The sequence below is a fragment of the Dysidea avara genome, chromosome 3, assembly GCF_963678975.1.
Source record: "Dysidea avara chromosome 3, odDysAvar1.4, whole genome shotgun sequence".
NCBI lineage: Eukaryota > Metazoa > Porifera > Demospongiae > Dictyoceratida > Dysideidae > Dysidea > Dysidea avara.
In genome coordinates this window covers 49721064-49745021 of record NC_089274.1, presented here as the reverse complement: position 1 = coordinate 49745021, position 23958 = coordinate 49721064, and the positions used below count along the sequence as shown (strand labels likewise).

The 23958-nt window shown below is 41.6% G+C and overlaps 1 protein-coding gene across 1 annotated transcript in view; it reads right to left on the bottom strand.

Annotated features, from left to right (window-relative positions):
• The window catches only part of LOC136251470 (serine/threonine-protein kinase SMG1-like), a 38697-nt gene that overhangs the window by 8393 nt on the left and 6346 nt on the right, over positions 1 to 23958 (bottom strand). Inside the window, exons 12-53 of the mRNA XM_066043921.1 lie at positions 23787 to 23871; positions 23239 to 23311; positions 23040 to 23191; positions 22806 to 22984; positions 22558 to 22759; positions 22039 to 22169; positions 21847 to 21981; positions 21674 to 21795; positions 21524 to 21620; positions 18427 to 18528; positions 17016 to 17198; positions 16847 to 16967; positions 16679 to 16799; positions 16532 to 16627; positions 16356 to 16483; positions 15785 to 16089; positions 15475 to 15601; positions 14970 to 15109; positions 14688 to 14915; positions 11822 to 12781; positions 11626 to 11689; positions 11469 to 11567; positions 10818 to 11142; positions 10579 to 10752; positions 10216 to 10397; positions 9906 to 10048; positions 9571 to 9853; positions 8196 to 8445; positions 7486 to 7564; positions 7276 to 7435; positions 7128 to 7226; positions 6941 to 7041; positions 6736 to 6889; positions 6572 to 6691; positions 6255 to 6514; positions 5020 to 5193; positions 2767 to 2939; positions 2648 to 2715; positions 1576 to 1772; positions 1397 to 1523; positions 1252 to 1348; positions 788 to 1005 (exon numbers count right to left, since the gene is read on the bottom strand). Coding sequence (XP_065899993.1) covers positions 788 to 1005; positions 1252 to 1348; positions 1397 to 1523; positions 1576 to 1772; positions 2648 to 2715; positions 2767 to 2939; positions 5020 to 5193; positions 6255 to 6514; positions 6572 to 6691; positions 6736 to 6889; positions 6941 to 7041; positions 7128 to 7226; positions 7276 to 7435; positions 7486 to 7564; positions 8196 to 8445; positions 9571 to 9853; positions 9906 to 10048; positions 10216 to 10397; positions 10579 to 10752; positions 10818 to 11142; positions 11469 to 11567; positions 11626 to 11689; positions 11822 to 12781; positions 14688 to 14915; positions 14970 to 15109; positions 15475 to 15601; positions 15785 to 16089; positions 16356 to 16483; positions 16532 to 16627; positions 16679 to 16799; positions 16847 to 16967; positions 17016 to 17198; positions 18427 to 18528; positions 21524 to 21620; positions 21674 to 21795; positions 21847 to 21981; positions 22039 to 22169; positions 22558 to 22759; positions 22806 to 22984; positions 23040 to 23191; positions 23239 to 23311; positions 23787 to 23871 — 7234 coding nt within the window. The remainder of the gene's footprint in view (positions 1 to 787; positions 1006 to 1251; positions 1349 to 1396; positions 1524 to 1575; positions 1773 to 2647; positions 2716 to 2766; positions 2940 to 5019; positions 5194 to 6254; positions 6515 to 6571; positions 6692 to 6735; positions 6890 to 6940; positions 7042 to 7127; positions 7227 to 7275; positions 7436 to 7485; positions 7565 to 8195; positions 8446 to 9570; positions 9854 to 9905; positions 10049 to 10215; positions 10398 to 10578; positions 10753 to 10817; positions 11143 to 11468; positions 11568 to 11625; positions 11690 to 11821; positions 12782 to 14687; positions 14916 to 14969; positions 15110 to 15474; positions 15602 to 15784; positions 16090 to 16355; positions 16484 to 16531; positions 16628 to 16678; positions 16800 to 16846; positions 16968 to 17015; positions 17199 to 18426; positions 18529 to 21523; positions 21621 to 21673; positions 21796 to 21846; positions 21982 to 22038; positions 22170 to 22557; positions 22760 to 22805; positions 22985 to 23039; positions 23192 to 23238; positions 23312 to 23786; positions 23872 to 23958) is intronic.

The following is a 23958-nucleotide window of genomic DNA, read 5'->3' as shown; positions in this document are numbered from 1 at the left end:
CCTATACAATACAGTACTACAGTCCATTAGTTACGTGATGTCTAAATACTCTTCTTCAAGGAAAGTGTCAATACAGAAAATTAACACCTTTACTGGCATGAAGAAGACGACCATTTCATTGAAGATAAATGGAATAGCAAATTGCAGCAAGTAGTCAGAACCCCAAAAGGCATATCCCACCCATCAGTTTGCTGTTGTGACATAAAATGGTGGCTGTGTGCTGCTTTGCTGGGCTTCTAGCCTTACAACTATGGTTAGGCAGGCAGTGAGGCAGGCAGTGAGGCAGACCAAATTAAAGGTTTTGACGCTGGACGCCTGTAAGTGTTTTCTCGCTTTTAACACTGTATTTGATGCTAAGGCCATATAAGGTAATTTTCATTGCACATATTATTTCTATGATGGCTTTTAGACAGTGTATTTTTAGTGGCATGAGTCACATTAGTGGCATGAGTCACATTAGGGGGAACTCAAATTATACAGTACTGCCATACCTTTTGATGATGTCTTCATGACCACGGCATGAATACATTAGAGAAACACACCACACACACACTACAAGACACTACACCACACACACACTACACTACACGCACACCCTACACCACACACACACACACACACACACACACACACACACACACACACACACACACACACACACACACACACACACACACACACACACACACACACACACACACACACACACACACACACACACACACACACACACACACACACACACACACACACACACACACACACACACACACACACACACACACACCTCAAAACAACTCTCCAACAAGTCAATCATTTGGGACACATTTCCACTCATTGTACACAGCTCATCCAAGAACCAGTCCCCTTCTCTCGAGTTGAGCTCTGAGAGTCGCATACCAGCAGAATGAGCCGTCTGCTCCATGATCAGCCAGCGACGATTAAGGGGACACACTGCGATCACCACAAAACAGGAGAGGGCCAAGGCTCCACTCTGACCAAAATCTGTTGACATACAATAAAAAAGTATCCTGTCTTGTGACAAGGATGTAATAAATAAGCAAGCTGATAGTATTTCAGTGTAAGGTGGACGAACCAACCTAAAAACCAAAAACTATTTTATGAACTAAAATAAAATGTAAAATAGCAACATTTTAATTATAGTAAAATGAATAATATATTGAACACTCCTCTAGCTACATACAGTAACTACTGCTATGTAGCTACATGATCAACACATGATCAACTTACCTCTACAGAACTTCATCAAGTTAGCATGTGTTTCACTCACGCTACCCTCTAGTTGTCCTACATCATTCACCGCTAGTGTTCTGAACCGATCATTGAGCTATAGGAACATTATATGGCATTGGAATGGAAATAATGACAACTACACCTTTCCCATTCTCATACGCAGCTCCTGCAGTTGTTTACGGAACCTAGAATCTATCGATATGGCAACCTTTGAAGATGGAGGTGGCTTTAAAGCTGATTGGAACATCTTAATGGCTTCCTGACACCCACTGCAATGGATCACATGATTACCAGCCCCACCCACAAGCTATAACTACTCACGATACTATAGTACTGTTGTCATATTTCATACCAATCAGATTAGCCAATATGTTCTTCCACACAAGGCACCTGCTGGGTCGGACAGCTGGTAGATGGGAGGTGACTCGCTGATAGTTATGTAATGCCTCAAGGCATGAGATGAGCACATTGCGACGATTTGTTAACAACTTGTGTAACTCTGACTCCAATTGCTGACACTATGTGCAACAGTAAAGTTGCTGACATGATTGTTCTGTTAGAGTATATTGTTGTGTTGTGTAGCTGGCATACAGTGGAACCTGGCCACCTTTGGATCAGGCTTTTATACAGAAGTGCCTACTTAATGAACAGCAATAGGTTTTTAACTTGACCTTATACAAAGACTTGTATACTCTTGTATACTCTTGTTTAGGTACACATGCATGCACTTAACTACACTTCAGTACACTACTTACATAACAGGAATGAACAAAAATGCAGCAAGGATGAGAAACCACATAACTACATACTGTACAACATTAACAGCTGACTGAGCCAACAGGCGGATTAGCTACAATGCCTAGTGAAGTAAAAGCAGTAGTTATACTGTAGAACTGGTCCTTTACTATTTGGACCATAGACAGTGAACTGGCAACCAGATTTCATGATGGGCTTTAATTAGAATCACACAATAAAGGTAGTGGCTATGAACTATCTGCACAGAAGACCATTCTATCAGCTAGTGACAGTTACTTCACTCACTATCATGGCTGTCAGTGCTGAATGGGACTGCAAAAACTGTTATGTGCATTTGTAGAGGTGACCACTTGAAGCAAACTATTACTATACTGGGACCATAGCCACGTAGCTAAGGTAACTGACAAACTCAGGTGACCATTAAGAGAAATTCCACTGTATGTTTTTTCAGTGGGTTGATAGGAGTTGAAGTAAACAAGTAAAGCACAGCTTTAAAACTGCCACAATTACATGGCCAGTGAATGGGCCACTAATCCTCACAAGATCAGATCTCACAGGTGTGGGTACTCAAAGTCTCACACTCTTTACATGGGACATGATCCAAACACACAGGACAAACATACAGACAAACACATACAACATCAATGGTCTGGGCTTGTCCAGTTGACTGAAGGAACTCTGATGATGGCTCATAAGCTGCCGGACCTGTAGTGAAGCCACAATCTGCATGATCAAGATTTCAAGAGTAACACCCACCTAGATCAACAGGTTGTTGCATGGCTTCCAGCAATTTGCTCAACTCATCAGCAGTTAGTTTACTGACAGCAGTGGAGTGCCTTTCCTCCCATGTGGAATATTCAGTATGAATATCAATCAGTTGCTGACTATAGCGTTTCTGCTCTGCCAATAGTTTGCCCTGTTCTGTTAACCTACAGTATTGATTGGGTAATACCTCTAGTGTGTATGGTAACAAGTACACAAAATATTTGGAATTTTCAACTAGAGTAGGGACCATAGCACATTGATAAAAAGTACTGAAACAAGCTGGAGCAGTGCATGATATTAAATCACAGTAAAACAATAAGAAGTGTACTGTGCATTTCCATTATGGTACCTTGAGCACAGTAGGGATATAACACTTCTTATTGTTTTATTAGTACCGTGCACTACTCCAACTTGTTTCAGTAACTTTTTTATCGGTGTGCTATGGTCCTTACTCTAGTTGAAAATTCCAAATTTTTCTGAGTACTTGTTTGATAAGTTTGCTGTAAATAATTATTATGAATGGTGAACCCACTCAAACCGCATCTGAAATGGTGCCGCACGCCCCAGCTATATTAATTATCGTCTGAAAAGTGAAGTATTCACTATGCTTCGTTGTCGGCTATGTTCAACCCGTTACACAGCAGTATGAATTAAGAACTGTTTGAATAGCACCTCTGCTATCAAAATAGCCACTATGAAAAATACGGACGATTTCCGTTACGAAGGGAAGCCATTACGTGCTACTGCCAAATCGACACTTCGCTGTCAGCAAAGATGAATGGGACACAAAGGAGGACACTGATAAGTCCATGAAGAATGCATTGTACGTACTGCGGTATGCCAAAAGGCACCTGTCGGGCTGGAGCAACGTCGAACAGTGAAAAAATCAAGCCCGTAGCCTTAGCCGATCTCGAGATACACTTGTCTGAAGGCATCAGTCAGTTACTCAGTCAATAGAAAATTCCGTAAATAAATTATTTTAAAAATTCCATAGCAACTTGTTGAAAGTGTTTCGGGTCGATCTTAAGGCTTGTTTGGGCTTAGTTTTACCTAACCAATACTGCGTCATCATCGTCAGGGAAAATTGAGGCGGGTTATTGTTTGTGGGCCACGCCTACTCCTTTGCAGTCCCTACTATACAGTACTGTATGATGTATACAGTGTTAATATTTGAGGTATGTAGTTTAGTGGATGAACAAGTAGAGAGTTTTCATATACCAATTACTTGTCATGGTAAGCTACACTGTAATAAGCTCTTCAAAAAATGGCATCACTCCTGAAATAGTAACCTCAGGGACTCCCAACTTTAAAAAGTTTTGGGTACTGTATGTAGTACATGTTATCCTGAGCTAAACCAGTAGCTATAAAGTAGACTAGTCTTATAGCATTGCTACGTTATACGTGTGTGGCTGTGACATAAAACCATAGCTGATTGCAGCTAGATTAATAAGAGGCATCAATAGAGAGCACTGATCGAGTGCAAGCATGTGTTCTGATCATTTAGGGGTGTAGTCAGATCAGTGATCATTGTTTTATCAGCTACACTTTCTACAGTGGCATTAGCAGTTTAGTGGCATTAGCAGTTTAGTGGCATTAGCAGTTTAGTGGCATTAGCAGTTTAGTGGCATCTAAATATGTTCCTCTGAGGAAAGTATCGATGTACAATACTAACAGCTTGGTATGGTTTCCTTGCATGAAGACAAACATGTAATTGAAGATAAAAGCAAAACACAGAAGGCAGACACTCGTCAGAACCAGAAAAGGCACATAGCACTCGTGAATTTATTATTATGGCTTCGTTTGGCCTCTAGCCATGCAACTGAGGTAAATACCTCAGTCAGTTTTGATGATTTCTTAAAAACTAAATTCAACATCCAGCCGGTTTTCCTGTATTTTAACACTGGATTTGAAGTTACATACACTAAGGCTATTATTCTAAGGCTATTCTGCAAAAGTGATTTTCAACATGCATCATGTTTCTATGATGGTTTTTACTGGGGGCAGCGCCTGTCACTTTTTGTCTAGGCACACTTGTAGTTCTCAAACTTGGGTTAGTTGCTAGTTATGTTAGGCACGTATTCAATTGATATTACTTTTTAATTATACAAAGAAAAACGAGCAAACTCAGAAGCGTTATGTCATAACTTTGATACACCATTTTTTTTACAGGGGTATATATATATATAATATAGTAGGATACTATTATGAACTCCTGCTACAGCTAGCCATCTCAGCCACACCCACCTGTCCTGCATGGTAATCAGAGGATGGTTAGGATTTTGTAAGGCTTCTCTCAAGATGTCCGCTTGCCTGTCCAACTTGATCTGGTGATCCTGGTGGTCACACAGGTGGTCTGTCGTCATGGCAATCTCATTAAGGTGACCTTCCAGTGACCTCAGTACTGCACACAATGACTGCCTGTATCACATGATATCACATGATATCACAACATTCATATTCATGCATTGGGACCCCTGAAATCAGGACACCTCAATAATAGAGGATATCCGTTTCATGTCACAATAAATATTTTCCGTATATCATATTTATCCATATGAAATCCTGGGCATTTATTTCGTATAACTAATTTGGACCCGGCATGTAAACGAGCCCAGTGTCTATTCAGGCCCAGACGTTTATTTCTTAGAGCACACAAGGAGCAGAGGCAAAGGGTGATTGTGAACAAATTGGTGCTGAAAGTACTTATATAATTGACTTACGGTTTGGAATCTTCACTTTGCAACAATGAAATATGAGTTTATCCAGTATATAGACTCTTGTACAATACACGACTCCAGCGTTTATTAGAATTACAGCCCAGTTTTTGGTGTCTATACGGACCCAGGCGTATATTCTGTAGTTTGGGACAAAGTACCCAGCGTGTATTTGAACCCAGGCGTTTATACGGATAAATACGGTAATTACAGGTTATCTTTGTGAATGAGAAAGGCAAGAGCAAGTTTCAAGCCAAAGAACACTAGTGAAAACAAGAAAGCTGTGGAGTCTTTGTTATGTTTTCATTGCTGAGTAATATCGCTTTGCAGCTGGAAGAAACAGGGCTATCTCCAGCTGCTAGCTGGCTTGTACCGCTAAGTTAACCCAGTCCCTTTTATTCTCACTCTCCAATTAGCTATGATATAAGTAACTCACTCGGTGTAGTAATTTCCCCCAAGTCTTTCTCTAATTGTGCACAATTGCATGGGTCCCATTGATTTTTGCCTCAAAAACATGGTATCTAGTAACTGTTACTAACTTAAAATGACATGAACGGATAACCTCAATAAGGACACCTTGATAATCAGGACATTTGTCCATGATTCCAAGATATCTATAACAGAGAGGTACATAGAGAGGTACACAGAGAGGTACATAGAGAGGTACACAGAGAGGTACATAGAGAGGTACACAGAGAGGTACATAGAGAGGTACACAGAGAGGTACATACATAGACAGAGAGGCATAGCACTTCACACACTCACCTGTTCTTCTCCCAGTGAGAGTGGGTTTCAGCTAGTCTAGTCACAAGGAGACTTTCAGCTACCTCTTTCTCCATTTCTTTACGAGGTTGTAGGCCAACACCCTCTGATGGGCCCCTGACAGCCAGTGGGAACGCAGCATCTTCCGACTGCGTCCAATCAATCAATGGATCATACACAAAAGCTTCTAGCAGGGTTAGCAAAGTCTCTCTCCCCCGACGAAGGATCCGCAAGATGTCTTCACATGATAGTCGAAATGTCCCCTAAACAATACAAATGATGCAGTGTTGGTGGTCTGGTTGGCTAGAAAGTTGACACACCTCCACACCACTGAAGCCCATGGCATGCTCTAAGTTCTGTGTCATTCTAAAGGGAACCTTCTCTGGGACTCGTAGGCTACGCCCCTTCTCAAAACACACGTTGTAATCAACGTGAACCACCTGCAGAAATTGACCAATCACAACATCTCAAGACAGCAACTAACTTGTCCAGTTGAAAACTCAATCAGCAGGTTGTCAAGGTGACGGTCACCAAGGCCAATAATATAGCCAATCATACACATCACAGCAGTAGATCGACAGTATGTCTGTGTTACTGCCCACCACTCTGACGAACAGGTGCTACCACACCATAATTCTCTGTTGGTATGACTAATAATTGGGACTGATACAATACCAGGTAATAGTCACCGTGAGAGGAGATAGTTAGGAGTCTCAGTCATTAGTTCCTCCAGTACTTGCAGTTGAATGGAGTGAGGCCATTCCTTACGAGGAGTGCTCTCTGATAATCCCTGTGAGTCATGTAATATACTAAGATGTCATATTACATCACACTAGATCGTATGTACAACACTTATTCCCTTATAATTACAGCTACCTTTTCTTTCAGTAGAGGAATTATCTTGGAATAGAACAGTTCATTTGGTTTAAGCACTTGAGGAGGTAATTGAGGAGGAGGAGGTTGTGAACCAGTGACCTAATGAAAGGGAAGGGATCAAGATGCAGAGAGGCCATATGGCTCATACCTGTTTTGGTGGCTGCATCATAGCTATGGCTTCTCTCTGTTGCCAACGTTTGTATAGTCCAAATAAGGGCGTAGAGGAGTCCACCCATTGAATGAGTCCTGACCTAGCTCCTAGGGGAGTTACCGTGTAGTCCCTAGCATGATAAATGGCTTTGCTGTGCCTAGTAACAACAATACTTGAATAAGAACATCCTTACAACAGCTAACTCACTTGTTATCCCTAGCAAACATGTTATTAATGATCGCCATAAACTGCATGATTCTCTCATCGAGGTGAAGGTCCTCTAGACCTAACAATGATATACACTAACAATATTACGGTGGACAATAAGGATACTTTGTGGTGACCAAGAATTTCATTAAAGACCTGGAGATGACTATGTCATGTATAAAACACACTAGCTGTCTATAATGGTCACTTTTGGAATCTTGGTTCAAATTTCAGAGGTAATTAAGAGACAGACTTTTTGAGCCAAACTGTCATTAAAACCTTTCCTTATTATCAGAGGAGGTTGGACACGATTTAAGCGCCCCTAAAACAAATTATGCGAAACTAGTTTTATTGAAGAGGTTTATACATCGATCTCAGTTTAATTCGGTAAAGTATCATTGTTCTGATTATAGAATATGTATGTGACAATTCTGGAGAAGTTATACACACCAAACCACAATTTACTAATTTCACCCCAATCACCAAGCACGTTTACAAAACAAACTACATCACCTTGAAGCTGACGTAAAGCACCATCCGAATATCTAATCAACCCCAGTCAACCCCTTCATTTTTCAAATTTGTATTATGACTATTGAGGGTCACGTGAAATATCAAAGAAAAGAATGCAATTAAGGGCAATATATTTATGTGACGCTTAGAGCACGTCCAACCTCCTCTACCTTATTATTTACAGAAGCATAACACACCTTTGAACAAGTAAGTATGTCGATGCCCATCAGATCCAATCATTGATATCTTCTTGGGCTTGGTCTTAGTTGGCAGTATACTGACTTCAAGGTCAATGGATTCCAACGTGATGGGGGAATCCCCTCTACTCTCCAGACCCGGCATGGTAATACAAGAGCTGGAGATTGCTGCCAAATGAGGGCTGACCTCATGAAGAGATATTGTACCAGCCATCCTCTTCTGTGCTCGGTGCATCAACATCTGCTGAAACTAAAACCCACAATCTTTTGTAATCATAGTACAAAACACTATTCTACAAGTACACAAAAAAGAAAAAAAAGGAATTTATAACTAGAGTAGGGACCATAGCACATCGATAAAAAGTACTGAAACAAGCTGGAGTAGTGCACGATATTAAATCAATAAGAAGTGTTATATCCCTACTGTGCTCAAGATATCATAATGGAAATGCACAGTAGGGATATAACACTTCTTATTGTTTTACTGTGATTTAATATCGTGCACTATTCCAGCTTTTTTCAGTACCTTTTATCGATGTGCTATGGTCCCTACTCTAGTTGAAAATTCCAATTTTTTTGCGTACTTATTTGTTAAACTTTTTTTTGTAAATAATTATTATGACTGGTGAACCCACGCATACCGTATCTGAAATGGCGCCGCGAGCCCCAGCTATATCAATTATCATCTGAAAAGTGAAGTATCCATTACGCTTCATTGTCAGCTATGTTCAACCCGTTACACAGCATTTCAAATTAAGAACTGTTCGAAAAGCACCTCTGCAATCAAAATAGCCACTATGAAAAACATGAACGATTTCCATTACGAAGGGAAGCCATCATGTGCTAGCTACCGTCAAATTGACACTTTTCGCTGTCAGAAAAGATGAATGGGACACAAAGGAGGACACTGGTAAGTCCATGAAGAATACATTGTACGTACTGCGGTATGCCAAAAGGCACCTCTCGGACCAAAAGTGACATCAAACAGTGAAAAATCAAGCCCATAGCCTTAGCTGTTATCGAGTTACGCTTGGCATCAGTCAGTCAGTTAGTCAGTAGTAGAAAATTGTTAAATATTTTTTTTTTAAATTCCATAGCAACTTGTTGAAAGCGTTTCGGGCTGATCTGAAAGTTTTTTTGGGCTTAGTTTTACCTAACCAATACTGCCTCATCGTCGTCAGGGAAAATTGAGTGTTTTGTGGGCCATGCCTACTCCTTTGTGGTCCCTACTATACAGTACAATAATGATAAAATGTTAGTCGCTGGATCAGGCACATGAAGCTAGCTAGTATCACCAATAAACTACCATATTGCTATAGTGTAGTGGCCGGGTGTATTTGTTAATACTTGTGTGAAGTAGTTAGTAACCACTTACTTCCTTAAAAGGTTCCCAGGCTTGATGAGGATTGGTATAGTTAGCAGGGTTTCTCAGCTGGTCTATACCTCCTGATATTGTTTCCCCAAAAGTTGACTGGAATATTCTCTCATTGTGTGTTTCAGGGTGTTGAGATGTCATATATGCCAAGTGTTCCAGTACCCATAGTAATGGCTTCATAGTAGCATTATACTTCTCCCTCAATATGGCTTCTCTTTCATTAGGGGACAGCAGTCCAAGAGACATAGTCCTCTTCGCTTCTACCTCAATCTGATGTAACCTCCTGTGTAGGGGAATGTATATTAATGAGTGAGTGTGTAACCATGCCAACCCACCGGTGCACTTCTCCTTGTCGCTGCATTAGAGCTGCTAACCACATCTCATCCCAAAGCAACGTGACACGACACAGCTCAGCAACCAAGTTTCTCACCTCAGTAACCAAGGCGGGGTTGTGTTGTACAAGTGAGTCAAGGATCACCTGAGACAAAATAGTATTAGTAAACATGGTATGGTCTGGTTCAGTAGTTGTGTCATCATCATCATCATCTGGTAGCAAGCTAGGAAAGCTAGGTGTTGTTAGAGGAGGGAGTACTCGACTACTCCACCAATTCAATGAATATTAACATGTTACGAGGTCACACCCACCTGTAGACTCTTCTCTAAGGAAGACATGTTGTCAGTTGGCATGGTATCATCATCGTCATCGTCATCATCCCGTCCGTCCTGACTAGCAGGATTATCTGGTAGTGAGAATGGGTCACCAGGCAACAGCTCATCCCCTGCGTCAAGGGTAGGCTCAGTTTCGTCATGACGATCAGCTAACAACCCTGTAGCATATACAATTACAGGAGTTATTACCTTGGTTACCATGGTTACTAATCACTAAAGCCCGTATAACTGGTGTATGTAGAAGAAATGTTAACCTGATAACTTGCTAATACCTAAGGAGCCACAAGGGATCTGGGGTTTCCTCTACATTCAACCAACACCTAAACAATTCAACATTACCTGGCATGTTAGACTTCCTCTCTTGTAGTTGATTACGTCGTGAAGCCCCAACAATAGCAGGGTAGATGATGTAATGGGGAGAGTCCCTAGCTACACGACACAACAAGTCTGACACACTTTGCCGTACATTTGGCTCTGGGTGACTCAGCCGGGAGAATAACTGGGGAATTATTCCTGTGGTACACAAATCAAATGATAGTGTTATCAAATTGACATCATATACTCTATATAGTGCTCACCCTTCCATGGTTTAGTGGGTGTAGTTGAGAAGCCTTGTTCTAACTCAGTCTTCAGTTCCCCTGCATACTTCACAAGTAGTCGTAGCAACCTCAGGGTTGCTGTCACGTTCATATCATCAAGACTGGTAGAGGGATCTGGTGTAGTCCCCGATAACTCAAGGAATTTGAAATAAGCCCGAGCTGAAAGTTGGTAATGCATGAAGAGCCTTGTGCGCACTCCACGCCAGATTGACAATAATGGGTCAATGGATGGTAAGGTTTCCAGCAGTGGACAAGCAGTTAGTAATTGTTTACTGATAGCATTTGTGTCCTCCTCATAATCATGCTATATAACATTATACTACATGTGAACGTCATCCATAATGGTAAGGGAATATGAATTGAACAACATCTCATTTCAAATGCAACTGATATACTGTACAGCTCATAAAGACGGTGACAAGTGTCCAACTGATCTATGATGCAGATAACTACCCAGCCCCCAAATTAACAGTAGCACTGATATTTTATGATCCAAGGGCCATTAACGCCTTGTACATAGCTTGGAAAATAAATAACAATTTAAAATGGGGTCCATCCCAGAGGCCCAGCATTCACCACAAAATCCTCATTACAGCTAGACGATGGGGGAAGGGGTGGGGATATACACACCTTGAGGTCTTCCTTAGCATGCAGATCATCATCATCACCAGGAATGTGTACTTGTCCCAGTACATTGAATAACACATTGAGATCATCTTCAGAGAATGGCTGGGAGATGGGTGGGGCAGGATATTGCTGCACGATTACAATGGGTGTGGCTGCTCACCTTGGGTAAAGCATTCACCACCTTCTGTTTCTCATGTTCCAGAAGATCAGTAGCACCTGTAGAGCTGTAATGGGTGTGTGTAATGTGAACACTTCACACTATACACACAAGATGTACACAGTTCATTCAGACAAACACATGCAACACACACGCAGACACATACACACGCACGCACGCACACTAAAAACACACACACCTCAGAGCCTCAAGGTTTTTCCTACCAATACGGTAACACCATCCAGCAAGGGACCACCATGACTTAGCCAACATCGGAGAGAAGATGGTGGCTAGGTGGAGTAGTTGGCCCACAGCAAACTCATAACGGTCAAATCGTGACTCTTTAGGAGCAAACAGTAGTGAGGCATTAGGGTCAGTCTCCATCTTGTACAGGCCCATTCCTTGCTGTCTACAATCTTCTTCTTGCAGAGTAATGGAGTGTAGGTAGTGGCCACTTGGGAGGCTCTGCCTCCAAACTGTCTGCATCAATTTGGAGTCTGTCTGCAGCCACTTAACAAGGGTGAGCAAGCTACGAGCTGCTAGCTCACTGGACTGGGAACCCTCCGAGTCTTGTGCCCCACAAAATGTTACCACAGATAATGCCATCTGTTCAATGGCGTCTGGTAGCTTCGATGTGGAATAGTGTAGTTTAGCCAGTTCTCTTAATACCCTTAATCTGTCCAATAGCCCAACCTTGTCCGAAATGTTCAGTTGTTGTAGAGCCACTGCCTGGGTGATTGCTGCACCATCAGTCTCACCAATCAACAATAAGATATGGCGCCACATTAGGGAGTGTGCCTTTGCTTGATTGTTTTGTAATCTGGCCAATCGGATCGACTCTAGCATTAGCTGTGACATAGTGTCCTGTGATTGGCTGGAATTACTAGTGATATGTGTTTGTAGTCGTAACACATCACTCCATACTCCGGCCTCATGTTGCCGAGGATCCAGTGACTTGGTGGGCATTGAATGGAGTAGTCCTGAGAGGCCCAGTGTGTTCTGTTGTGGTTTGCCAGTGTTTAGTGCTCGGAAAGTGGCAGCAACTTGTAGTTGTAGAGCATGTGAAGGTGACATACGTAGAGGCCATTCTAGTGATCCTACACGTAACGGACTCTCAGCATATGCTGATGACAATTTCAGCCATCTTCTTAATGAACCCCTACAAGTATACAAAAACCTCTTAACTAATTCTCCAAATAAAGAAAGTAACAGAAAACAAATTGAGCTTCTAAAAACCAGGCTGTCATGCAGTTAATACTAACTAAATAGGCAATGCAAATTTTATTCATGTTATTATGCTATTATTAATTCAGCTAGAGATAATATAGTACAGGGATTCGCAACAGTGACGTCATTTCCGTAGGAACTAATAGTTTTATGTACGGACAATCCTCGTTACGGGTTTGATGGGTCTTGGTTACGCAAGGTTACGGGCTCAGAATCATCCTCGCTTCACAAAATATAACTTTTATACAACTTTTCAGTCATTGGGGACTTAGTTGATGTTTAAAAAAATTCTCGTACCTTGTCACAATCCTTAGCAATAGCGCCACAAAAACTATTGGTGTCACGCCTGAGCAACCAAAGCGAAAAAGTTCCGAGACAAACTGGCTGCAAACCGCCGTGATTTGATAACACTCACTTAATCTAATAGTGAATAGGAAAGTATCAAGGTAAATTCAAGAAGAAATAAAGTAGAGTTAGTGAGATATCGCCACTCTTTCAGCTAGACAATTGGACTTGTAAATACTGTAATTGAGCGTATTTTGTAATTCATGAAATATCTTATAATTCTGTAATTACGTTGCTATGCACTGTTAACGAAGTATAATTATAACAAACCACTTCAAACCTCAAATTACGCACAGAAGTATCTTCTCAACTGTGTGCTCTCTCACACAAATTGTTTAGAGAAAGCCTTGAGCTGCTCTACATTAGCCTTGAGCTGCCCTTCATTAGCCTTGAGCTGCCCTTCATTAGCCTTGAGCTGCCCTTCATTAGCCTTGAGCTGCCCTTCATTAGCCTTGAGCTGCCCTTCATTTTTATTATTTTTTAAAGAGTAAGGGACCATACATAATTTTCAGTCTTTATGCAAGTGTACTGTATAAATGTTGATACTATGTACAGTACATATACACGATGATTATTCATCATTTTATAAATGTACATGTGATTTAACCCCCTCCCCCCTAACGTACTCTTTGTACTCTTGTTTTAAGACCGAAAATAATGGATGACCCCTAACATAATTATATTTGTATAATACACACATAATCAGACAAAGAGAGCTTTCTCTCACACACTGTCAGAGAGAAGTCAGATCTCTCTGGGGTGGACCAGCAGTAGAGCATTCGCTAAGTACAGGTAACGCCCCCTTTTCAACTCAAAGGATATGCTATCTCTGGTAGCCTAAGAGGCCTTCAACGTTGTTTTGAAGCTGTTAAACATCTATAAAACCGAAAGAGAAGACTGTTCATGAAGAGTTGCCATACCCATATTACAGACCACAGCACCGCAGAGCAAAGTTTATGGGTGTGGAAGTTTAATACAAGCTTAATATATTCTTACATCCTGGCTGCTTTTTACCATTTAACGATTTTGCTTACGGACAAACATAGATACGTAGGTAGGTAGGTACACACAAAGCAAAAACAAAGCCTTCAACTGCCGCTAAGCAGCCCCAGTGGTCAGCACTAGGGCACCTGTGCACTACCCAGGTGCTATGAGTCAGTGCAGGCATGCCCTCCTGGGGCAGGACTAGTAACTCGCAGGAGGCTGTACCATGTCTCACAGGTGAAGGTGTGGGCACCCAAGGTCCCACCTGGACCTTCAACTGCTATATGAGACTGGACAGTTGAGCATTTGCTTCACACGCACGCACACACAATTTCAGTAAACCAGGCGCGCACCCACACTTTGGCTGGCTGTGAGCATGCGCCTGGTTTTAAAAAACCTCCATAAAAAGTGCAAAATTTCAAATACAATAAAAAGGTTGTCCCCTTTCAGAGGTATCGAACCAGACCTGGGGACCGAGGTTTAGTGTTGTACTGCACACCTTTACTCACTTGCTGCTAAAGTCAGCCCCTCCCCCATCCTCAGCAGTCACATTGTCATCACTACCAGAGCCATCCGTCCAGGGAACAACAGAACGTAATGACAGCATACGACTGGCATTAAGCAGCTGAGTAGGGTCCCACAATGGCTGAATATCAGGATCTCTTCGAATGTCCGACTGATGCTCTAACACCTCCTTTAACTGGCTAAGATCACCTGATTCAAACTTGCTGAGTGCCCTGAGGGAAGGTGGTGTCATCATTAGTGTGTGGGGGTGCATGGTGTGCACTAACTGGATATTAGTAATGTCATGATCAATGGTGAATGCCTTTCCCATGGTTGACGAGACCTGTTCCTTCATGGCCGCCACTCTCTTTGTATACCACATCTCAGCCTTCTGGAAATCCTTGATGTGCACGTAACACTCGTACACCTGCAACAAGTGAAATCCCATACTCCATACCAGATATTGAACTCCATATCATACAGACTCTCTATCACTTCATATGACATAACCACTAGTAACAACACTACAGGTGCTTTTGTAATGCAAAATCAATAATGGAAACCTTATGGAATTCTATACCAAAATGTCACTTTTCCAAAATAAAACCTCGTCAAATGGGGAATATTTCATGACAAGATGCTTCAAGGGAAAAGTAGGCATAAAAAACCAACAGGTTCCCTTGGTATCATCCACTTGTTGTTTATAGCTAATGGGTAAGATTGTTTACTACATATCAATGATATCGACAGTGTATGTTACACATGTGCTGCTGCTGCTGCTTCTACAATTACCTGGTTAACGATGAACTTGACAATGGGTGCATGTGAAGGTACATGAGAAGGAGCCTCACCACCAGTCTCTCCCATGAAGTGTAGAGCATTAAGACATTTCATATAGTTATCACAAGCTATCTCATAACTGTGAAGTGATAAAGTATGACAATAATGTATGTTCTATTAGAGTAATTGTATTGGGAGACCTCATCATGGACTGGGGGCAAAGTTCCTTGTTGCACAATAATAGCCAGGGGTAACCTCGTACACAAAAACACACTTTAAAGTTCAACAGCCGACCTTATTACACATTATTAAGCTTACTTACCTTCCCTTGGCCTGAGCACAAGCAGCGTCAATCCACGGCTGCATATCTACATTGTTCTTGCACCATATTGCTATACCATGTATGGCTTCCCACGACCCCAGCTGTACAAGGGCCTGAACTACACGCACCAACATGATCCAGAATTCCACCGATTGGGGATTGAGGTCTGATAGTGACTCGTAACCATGACGAACTGCAGCTGCTGGCAGACCAGCATGTATTGCCATGATGACCAGGTTGGCACGGATACGAGATAGCCACTCTTGACAAGTTCCACGGTTCATCCTGAAGAATCCCCTAACAGCCTGAGGGGTGGGGCAGGGTGTGTAACTAGCTCTACTATATGAGGTAGGACATGTTATACCAATAATTATAATTATGGTGTTAATTGACTAAATTAATAGCTTGTGATCATAAAGACTAAGTTGGGTGGCATTTGAAACATCCAGCAAATTGCTTGTTTGAAGTGCAACTCAAGTACATGTAATCTGTCAACTTTAAATATTTTGAGACTCATGTGAAATATCTAGGGCTGCTTAAAGCATGTCCTACCTCATCTGAAACTACTAACCTTTGGTGGAGAGGGGAAAGTGACAGACGACCCCTCGTAAGCATTATATAACAACTTGTCAAGGTGTTCAATAAACTGCAATAGTAATATAGCCCTGAGGTGCACCGTGTAGTGTCTGGGACCAAGACCTGTAAAATGTTCCTCTTTATTATTAGAACAACAACACAAATTGTTACCTGCTCCCATCAGTCCTGAAAATGAGGAGGGAGTGTCCCTGTGATGTCGTGAATCATGTGATGCTTCCACTTCCTGTGCATATCCATGAATGACATCTGTATGGTATCATGTGATACACCTGCAGATCAATAGTGGGTGTGGCTTACTCTCAATAATCTGGAAAGTCTCCCCAGGCCCACCTAGTGGGGTGCGTAGCCGTGACAACAGACAATACTGAGCAGACTCATATGTAGCCCAAAACCATAATACCACATCACAGTTGCAAGCCTGTAAGAGATGCTATTCTAATTAATTCAGCCCCACCCCCTCCTGACCATGTGAGACATCAACATGGGATGGTTCTCAGGATGATCATGTATGTCATGAGATGATGTCGTGTAACGATGTTGACATGAGTGGAACATGCGCTCCAGCCAATCATCAGGAAGATGTTTGCTACCATGGAAACATGAAGCCACACAAGTGATATGTGTGGCTGCTCACCTGGGAGTGAGGCCATGAGTAATGAACCCCATTATAGCCTTGAAGTGGTGTTTGTGGAATGTGCACTGAGACACTTTGGTCATGTGACTCTTACGAGCTAGCCATGTTCCACGACATGTTCGTAAAGCATCCAATCCCTTACGACCATTAATGTAGTCCTTGGTGTCCATACCAGCTCCATAGCTAGAACAGGGATGATAGTATTGTACCCTCCCAGCTACCAAATACAGAACATTGGGACTTGAGTCAAGTTACCCTTATTAAACCTGCCATGTATGCTTGTAATGTGTAAACAGTACTAACTACGCATTGCCCAAAAGTTTTATACAAGTTTAAGGGTTAACAATGCACAACACAAGAAACCATATCAATCTGTTGTAACTCTAGTAACGTTACATCATCCACTAAATACCTTTTCACCTTCACAAAATATTCAAAATAGAAATATTTGCCCACTCAAACTAAAGTGATAAGACTCAAAGTCCCAGGTGTATGTGTGTGTGCGTGTGTGTGTGTAGTGTGTGTAGTGTGTGTAGTGTGTGTGTAGTATGTGTGTGTAGTATGTGTGTTTTTGTGTGTGTAGTGTATGTGTGTGTGTGTGTGTGTGTGTGTGTGTGTGTTGTGTGTGTTTTGTGTGTGTGTGTGTGTTGTGTGTGTGTGTTGTGTGTTTGTGTGTGTGTGTTTTTGTGTGTGTGTGTAGTGTGTGTGTAGTGTGTGTGTAGTGTATGTGTGTGTGTGTGTGTGTAGCGTGTGTGTGTAGTGTGTGTGTGTGTGTGTTTTTGTGTGTGTAGTGTGTGTGTGTGTAGTGTGTGTGTGCAGTGTGTGTGTGTGTAGTGTATGTGTGTGTGTGTGTGTAGCGTGTGTTTGTGTGTTTTTGTGTGTGTAGTGTGTGTGTGTAGTGTGTGTGTGTGTAGTGTGTGTGTAGTGTGTGTGTGTAGTGTGTGTGTGTGTAGTGTGTGTGTAGTGTATGTGTGTGTGTGTAGTGTGTGTGTGTGTAGTGTGTGTGTGTGTGTAGTGTATGTGTGTGTGTGTGTAGTGTATGTGTGTGTGTGTAGTGTGTGTGTGTGTTTGTGTATGTGTGTGCGTGTAGTGTGTGTGTGTGTAGTGTATGTGTGTGTGTGTTGTGTATGTATGTGAGTGTGTAGTGTGTGTGTGTTGTGTATGTATGTGAGTGTGTAGTGTGTGTAGTGTGTGTGTGTTTTTGTGTGTGGCATTCTATTCTAGCATACCCCTCATCTCCAAGGGATTTTGATAACTATCACACCAGGCTAATCTACAGTTGTACCAGTACTACACCACTGGACAAATCACTTCCAAGTTTGAAGTGTATCATAAAATGGGAAAATCCCAAGAAAGCAAAAATTCTTTGTACCAATGGAGTACCTCATCAAACACCCTCCTCCCCCCTCACCTGGTGATGATATAGGTTGGTATCACCTCCAATAAGGCAGAGTAGGCAGCTCTGATCTCACCCTTAGTGTCACACAACCTCACAACAATCTCTGGTAAACAACTGGATAAAACAAACAAATGGCTGTAAGAAGGGGAACTCCCTATCATTACAACTACAAAATGCACTAATTGTTATTATGACAAGTCATACAATTACTGCGACAATACTACAAATATTCATCCACAAAACTAGACAAGATCCTTTCTCACCATTGTCACATAACAACATACCCTTAAAACATCACACAATTAGTCCTACACAATTTCTACCATGACCCACTAGCCATAGAACAAGTGTTGTATGCCTGTGTGTGCACGTGCAGTTACAAGCATTAGAATATGGGTTAGTCTTATATTAATCCTTAAACCTGCATACGCCAATAAATCAGCATGTACACATGGCTGTAAACAAAACACTGTAACTTACGAACCGTTATTACTATGGCTACGTAATCAATACCATTATATTTGTAATTAAAGAAGGATTAAAATGGTACCTAGGGGTTTACCCTAGCACGAAAGCATGGGGCCAAAACTCAGCCTGAAACTATCGTTATGCAACATAAGTACACAACCCCTTACATACCAATAGAATATCTCCCTCCTACTTCATCAGATTCATGTGAAATAAACACGAGGTGATTCCCCATTCAATGACAAGTCATGCCATTATATAGCTCAAGTGATTTAATTAATTGTTAATATGGCTGCCATCATGAGTATTGAGAAATAACAGAAAATCGAGTTGCGGTTTTACATTGCTCCACAACAAATAAGTCTCTGTTGATACAGTGGTTATCTAAACTTCCTCGTGTCTCAACACATCCCTAGTGTTGTATTAGTGTCTCAACACATCCCTAGTGTTGTATTAGTGTCTCAACACATCCCTAGTGTTGTATTAGTGTCTCAACACATCCCTAGTGTTGTATTAGTGTCTCAACACATCCCTAGTGTGGTATTAGTGTCTCAACACATCCCTAGTGTTGTATTAGTGTCTCAACACATCCCTAGTGTTGTATTAGTGTCTCAACACACCCCTAGTGTTGTATTAGTGTCTCAACACATCCCTAGTGTGGTATTAGTGTCTCAACACACCCCTAGTGTGGTATTAGTGTCTCAACACATCCCTAGTGTGGTATTAGTGTCTCAACACACCCCTAGTGTGGTATTAGTGTCTCAACACATCCCTAGTGTTGTATTAGTGTCTCAACACATCCCTAGTGTTGTATTAGTGTCTCAACACACCCCTAGTGTGGTATTAGTGTCTCAACACATCCCTAGTGTGGTATTAGTGTCCCTATTGAGACACTAATACAACACTAGGGATGTGTTGAGACACTAATACAACACCAGGGATGTGTTGAGACACTAATACAACACTAGGGATGTGTTGAGACACTAATACCACACAAGGCAATGCTGAGTACTGCAGTAGAGACAGCCCCCCCCCCCACCCCCCAAAAGTGCTGTATTTTTCATACACCGTACTTCCTGATCACCTTGTTTGGAGTGCTGATCTCAAATACCCAATAGCCAGCAATCAGACCATCAGTAGGTTTTCATATAATATATTTGTAGAGCAAACTGGTAGGATTAGTGGTTAATTTTAGTGATTTACAATGTCACACATGCGATCAATCATGCTGTGCTAAGTGGGATAGTTTTCATCACAATGTCTACATAACTGTACCATAAGTACACCATGGAACTTTGAGCTTCCCACGCAAAGTACAATATAGACAGTGAAAGACTTTGTGTAGTGTTGCCTCTCATTGTATCCCATAGTCTTCATCACCATGGTGATCAGACCACTACTTTATAAATGATGGTAATCACTGAGGCAACAAGTGTTGATATGAGGGAGATACAGTTATCAGGTCTTTGGTACTACCAATAAAGCCAACTTGGCTAATTAGTGAATTAATTAACTGTCAACTCAATACTGTAGTGTACAAAATAAATTTTGGGAGGTGATAAAATCGGCAGCAATGTCAATTTTCTTAATAAGCTATAGCACCCCATATAATCACCTAATTATTGTCCACCTAATCACCTCCAGTCAAATTCTATCCCCACGACATACAATATGATCAGCTTTGATGAGTAGCTGTTGATGAAAATTACAAAATCATATCTGTAAATTTGAAGCACCTTATTTAGGTTTGAAGAATTCTATGATTTGTAAAATTTGTCAACATTTCAAATTTTGAATACCGTAGATTCCCTAAAAATTCGGCAGAAATAAATTAATTCCGTTCGTGTCTGGCCGAACAATTAGGAAAAAAATGTACCAACCTGGTGTTATTGTCGAATTTTTAGGGATCTATCCCTAATACAGTCTGCACGCTTTATGGCTACGTTATTTTCGATCTGTTTACTGCTTACTTTCTGGGTTTCTTTCTACAGGTACCAACAGGAACACCGGCCTTGAGGCGGAACTGACGATACCGCAACACTCACTTGGCTGCAGCGCTATATACTATCATTATCCAGGATGGTCAATGTCATTACTACATCGATTTTGAATACAATCACTCAGACGTAATAGCTATCAAGGATTTCAACATAGAAAGCACAATCAATATATTAAATATTATTAAACTATATCCCTTGAGTCTCGCTTCCAGATGCTTTGGCTTAACAAAGCATTATCTGAGGGTGTATCATATTACAAGGAGAAGTGGGGCCATGCAGGAGAGGTTATATTCTGTGAACAGAAACGAAGATCGTTTTGCGCCGCTGTGATGCTTTCCGTGATGTCACACGATGATATCATTGGGCACGTTCCCTGAACAGTTTCACACTTGGTGCTTCATCCAGCAACGAGGTAGCATATTGTGTGAGGTCACTGGGAATCCTCAGTACTCAAGAGATCTTCATCAACTAGTACTCCAAGTGCCGAAAAATTAGTGCACTTATAATTAGAAATTTTCCTGCGCTTGCCGAAATTTAGAGTACATTGCGTTCAAAGCACGGGGAGTGCCGAATATTTAGAGATGCCGAAATTTTAGGGAATCTACGGTAATTTTAGAGGTATTAAACTACTTAGTGCTTACTGCTTGCTGATGACATCATCACTGATTAACTGTGATTGGATGATCGTCTTCAACAGAGAAACCACCTCCAGCCTGATGGTGTGATCACGTGAGAATGCTGCAAAAAAGGGGGAGTGGTTGAGTGCTGCAACACAAGAGAAGATGGCTCACTAAAGGTGATTAGTTGAGTGATCAGCATATCCATATGCTTCTTAACATTAGTAGTAAAGCTACTCTCCTTACTAGCTACCAACCTCTCTACCATGAAGTCCACCCAGCGATGGATTAGTCGACTGTGTAGTAGTTAATTAATGCACACCACCATCACTGCATATAATGCTCACCAGATATCAAATGGTAAGGAATATAGTTGTAGTTGTTTAGTAAGTAACATTAACACCTCTGACAGAGATCCCACTGTTGATGCTGGTACCAAGCTGCTACTGGATGATGTTGGTCTAGATATGTAGTGACCATTGCTATGGTAATGAGATGACATGGTACATATGATCAACAGATGGATGGGCCTAGCTCACTTGTGACAATCCTGGAACAAGGCATGCAGGAAGGCATAATGTACAGCTGGAAACTCTGCAGCTTTAGTAGGTAACAGTAAGGCTAGTTGTTCCATCAACATGCTATAGACACTCGGCTTGGGCTGCCATAACTGTAGAGAGAACATGTACACACTACCCACTATGGACCATACACACTAACACGCAGTTTAACACACACACACACACACACACACACACAAAGCAAAACCTTCCGCTACCGTACTAGCATAGTCACATCTACCACTACCCAGTGAACCACACGTGTAGGTGGCAATGCTCAGTGCAGGCAAATCCTCCTGGGCAAAGACTAGTATTCCACAGCAGACAGCACCATCTCACAAGTGAAGGCGTGGGCACCAGAAGTCCATAAGACATGGACGGTTCGCCAGTACCCACTGATGTTACCGCTGAGTGGGCTGCTTCCCCCAATGGGGATTGGTGACACACATGCATGCACACACGCGCAGGCACACACACAAAACATAACATTACACATACCCCCTTGACACTCTTAGAGGCAGCCATAATACTGGGTAGCAGTGATAGATCACAGATGATTGCTGCCTGAGCCTCTTGTGTTGTCACATATTGTTGACCACTATTATCTGCTTCTGCAGTGTCCCTCTCAGGGGAGGGACTCTTGTCAGAGTAGGCAGGATCAAGATGCTTAGTGGCATTCACAATATCAGTTACTATCACTCTGTGTAATGGTGATGTCATCAACTGATCATGTGATCCTCACTTACCGATGTACAGCCTCAATCAGAGGTATCTTATTAGTGGACAATATCTTCTGATAGATCTTCAGTAGTTGCCCCAGTAACTTACGGTTAGGTACACACCTCAGACAGGCCACTGGTCCATTAATAGATAACATTTGTTGTACAACTGACGTTGGCAGGTGAGTGTTTAACTCCTCTACAATCTAATTGGGGTGGGTGTGGCAATGATGACATCACTTTTAGTCAATCAGTGGATACCTGCAGCACCAACTTGACGACAGAGGTAGCATGATCTAGTGAGGGTGGTTGGGAGTGTCCAAACTGTTGTACGATAAATCCTGCAGTGGCCTCAGCACAAGCAGCAAAGTGTGTCTGTAACCCCTGACACATGACCAGCAAACAATCATTACCTGTAACAAAGTGATTATAAAGAACTACTTATACTTCTAACACTCACCAGCTATCAACAACTCCTCACAATATTGGATACAATTGGCTGACACCACTCCACTAATTATCCTGCTCAGTAACTAGGGGAGCATTTATTAGAGTATACTATCACTACCATATAAAGAGTATGGATTGCATTTTCACAATTTCACAGAAATTACAGCTTTTATGAAATTACAAAACAGTACGCTAGACTTCACAGTGGCAACACGCCAGGGTCATCGTGAAAATACTGTATTTATCAAAATTTATATATATTTTAAAATGCTGTATTAGTCAGTATAGTACACAGCTTGGAGATAGACATCTGTAGGTATTCAGTGAACAAAGTTACTGTATGAACTATATTAGTGTACTCTTAACAAACTCTCCAAATCAAGATAACATGTCTAGCCCATACATTCTCTGAAAAAGCACAACTAGTTCCATTACAGAGAGGTTTCTGTTACAGAGAGGTGTCCATTACAGAGAGGTGCCAATCACAGAAAGCTGTCCCTTACAGAGAGGTTCCCATCACAGAAAGGTGTTCATTAAAAAAGTATAGACCAGTCTTACATTGTGGATGTATCCTGAGGTGATGCCTGGATATCGTGATGGTGAGAAGTGATCACCTATACCACTTAGTACTGTAGTGAATGCCCTACAGGGGTGAGTAACAAGTATTTAAGATCATTAGAACATGTAGCATAAACTCGGGTAATATTTGTGTGAAATTTATTATACGAAT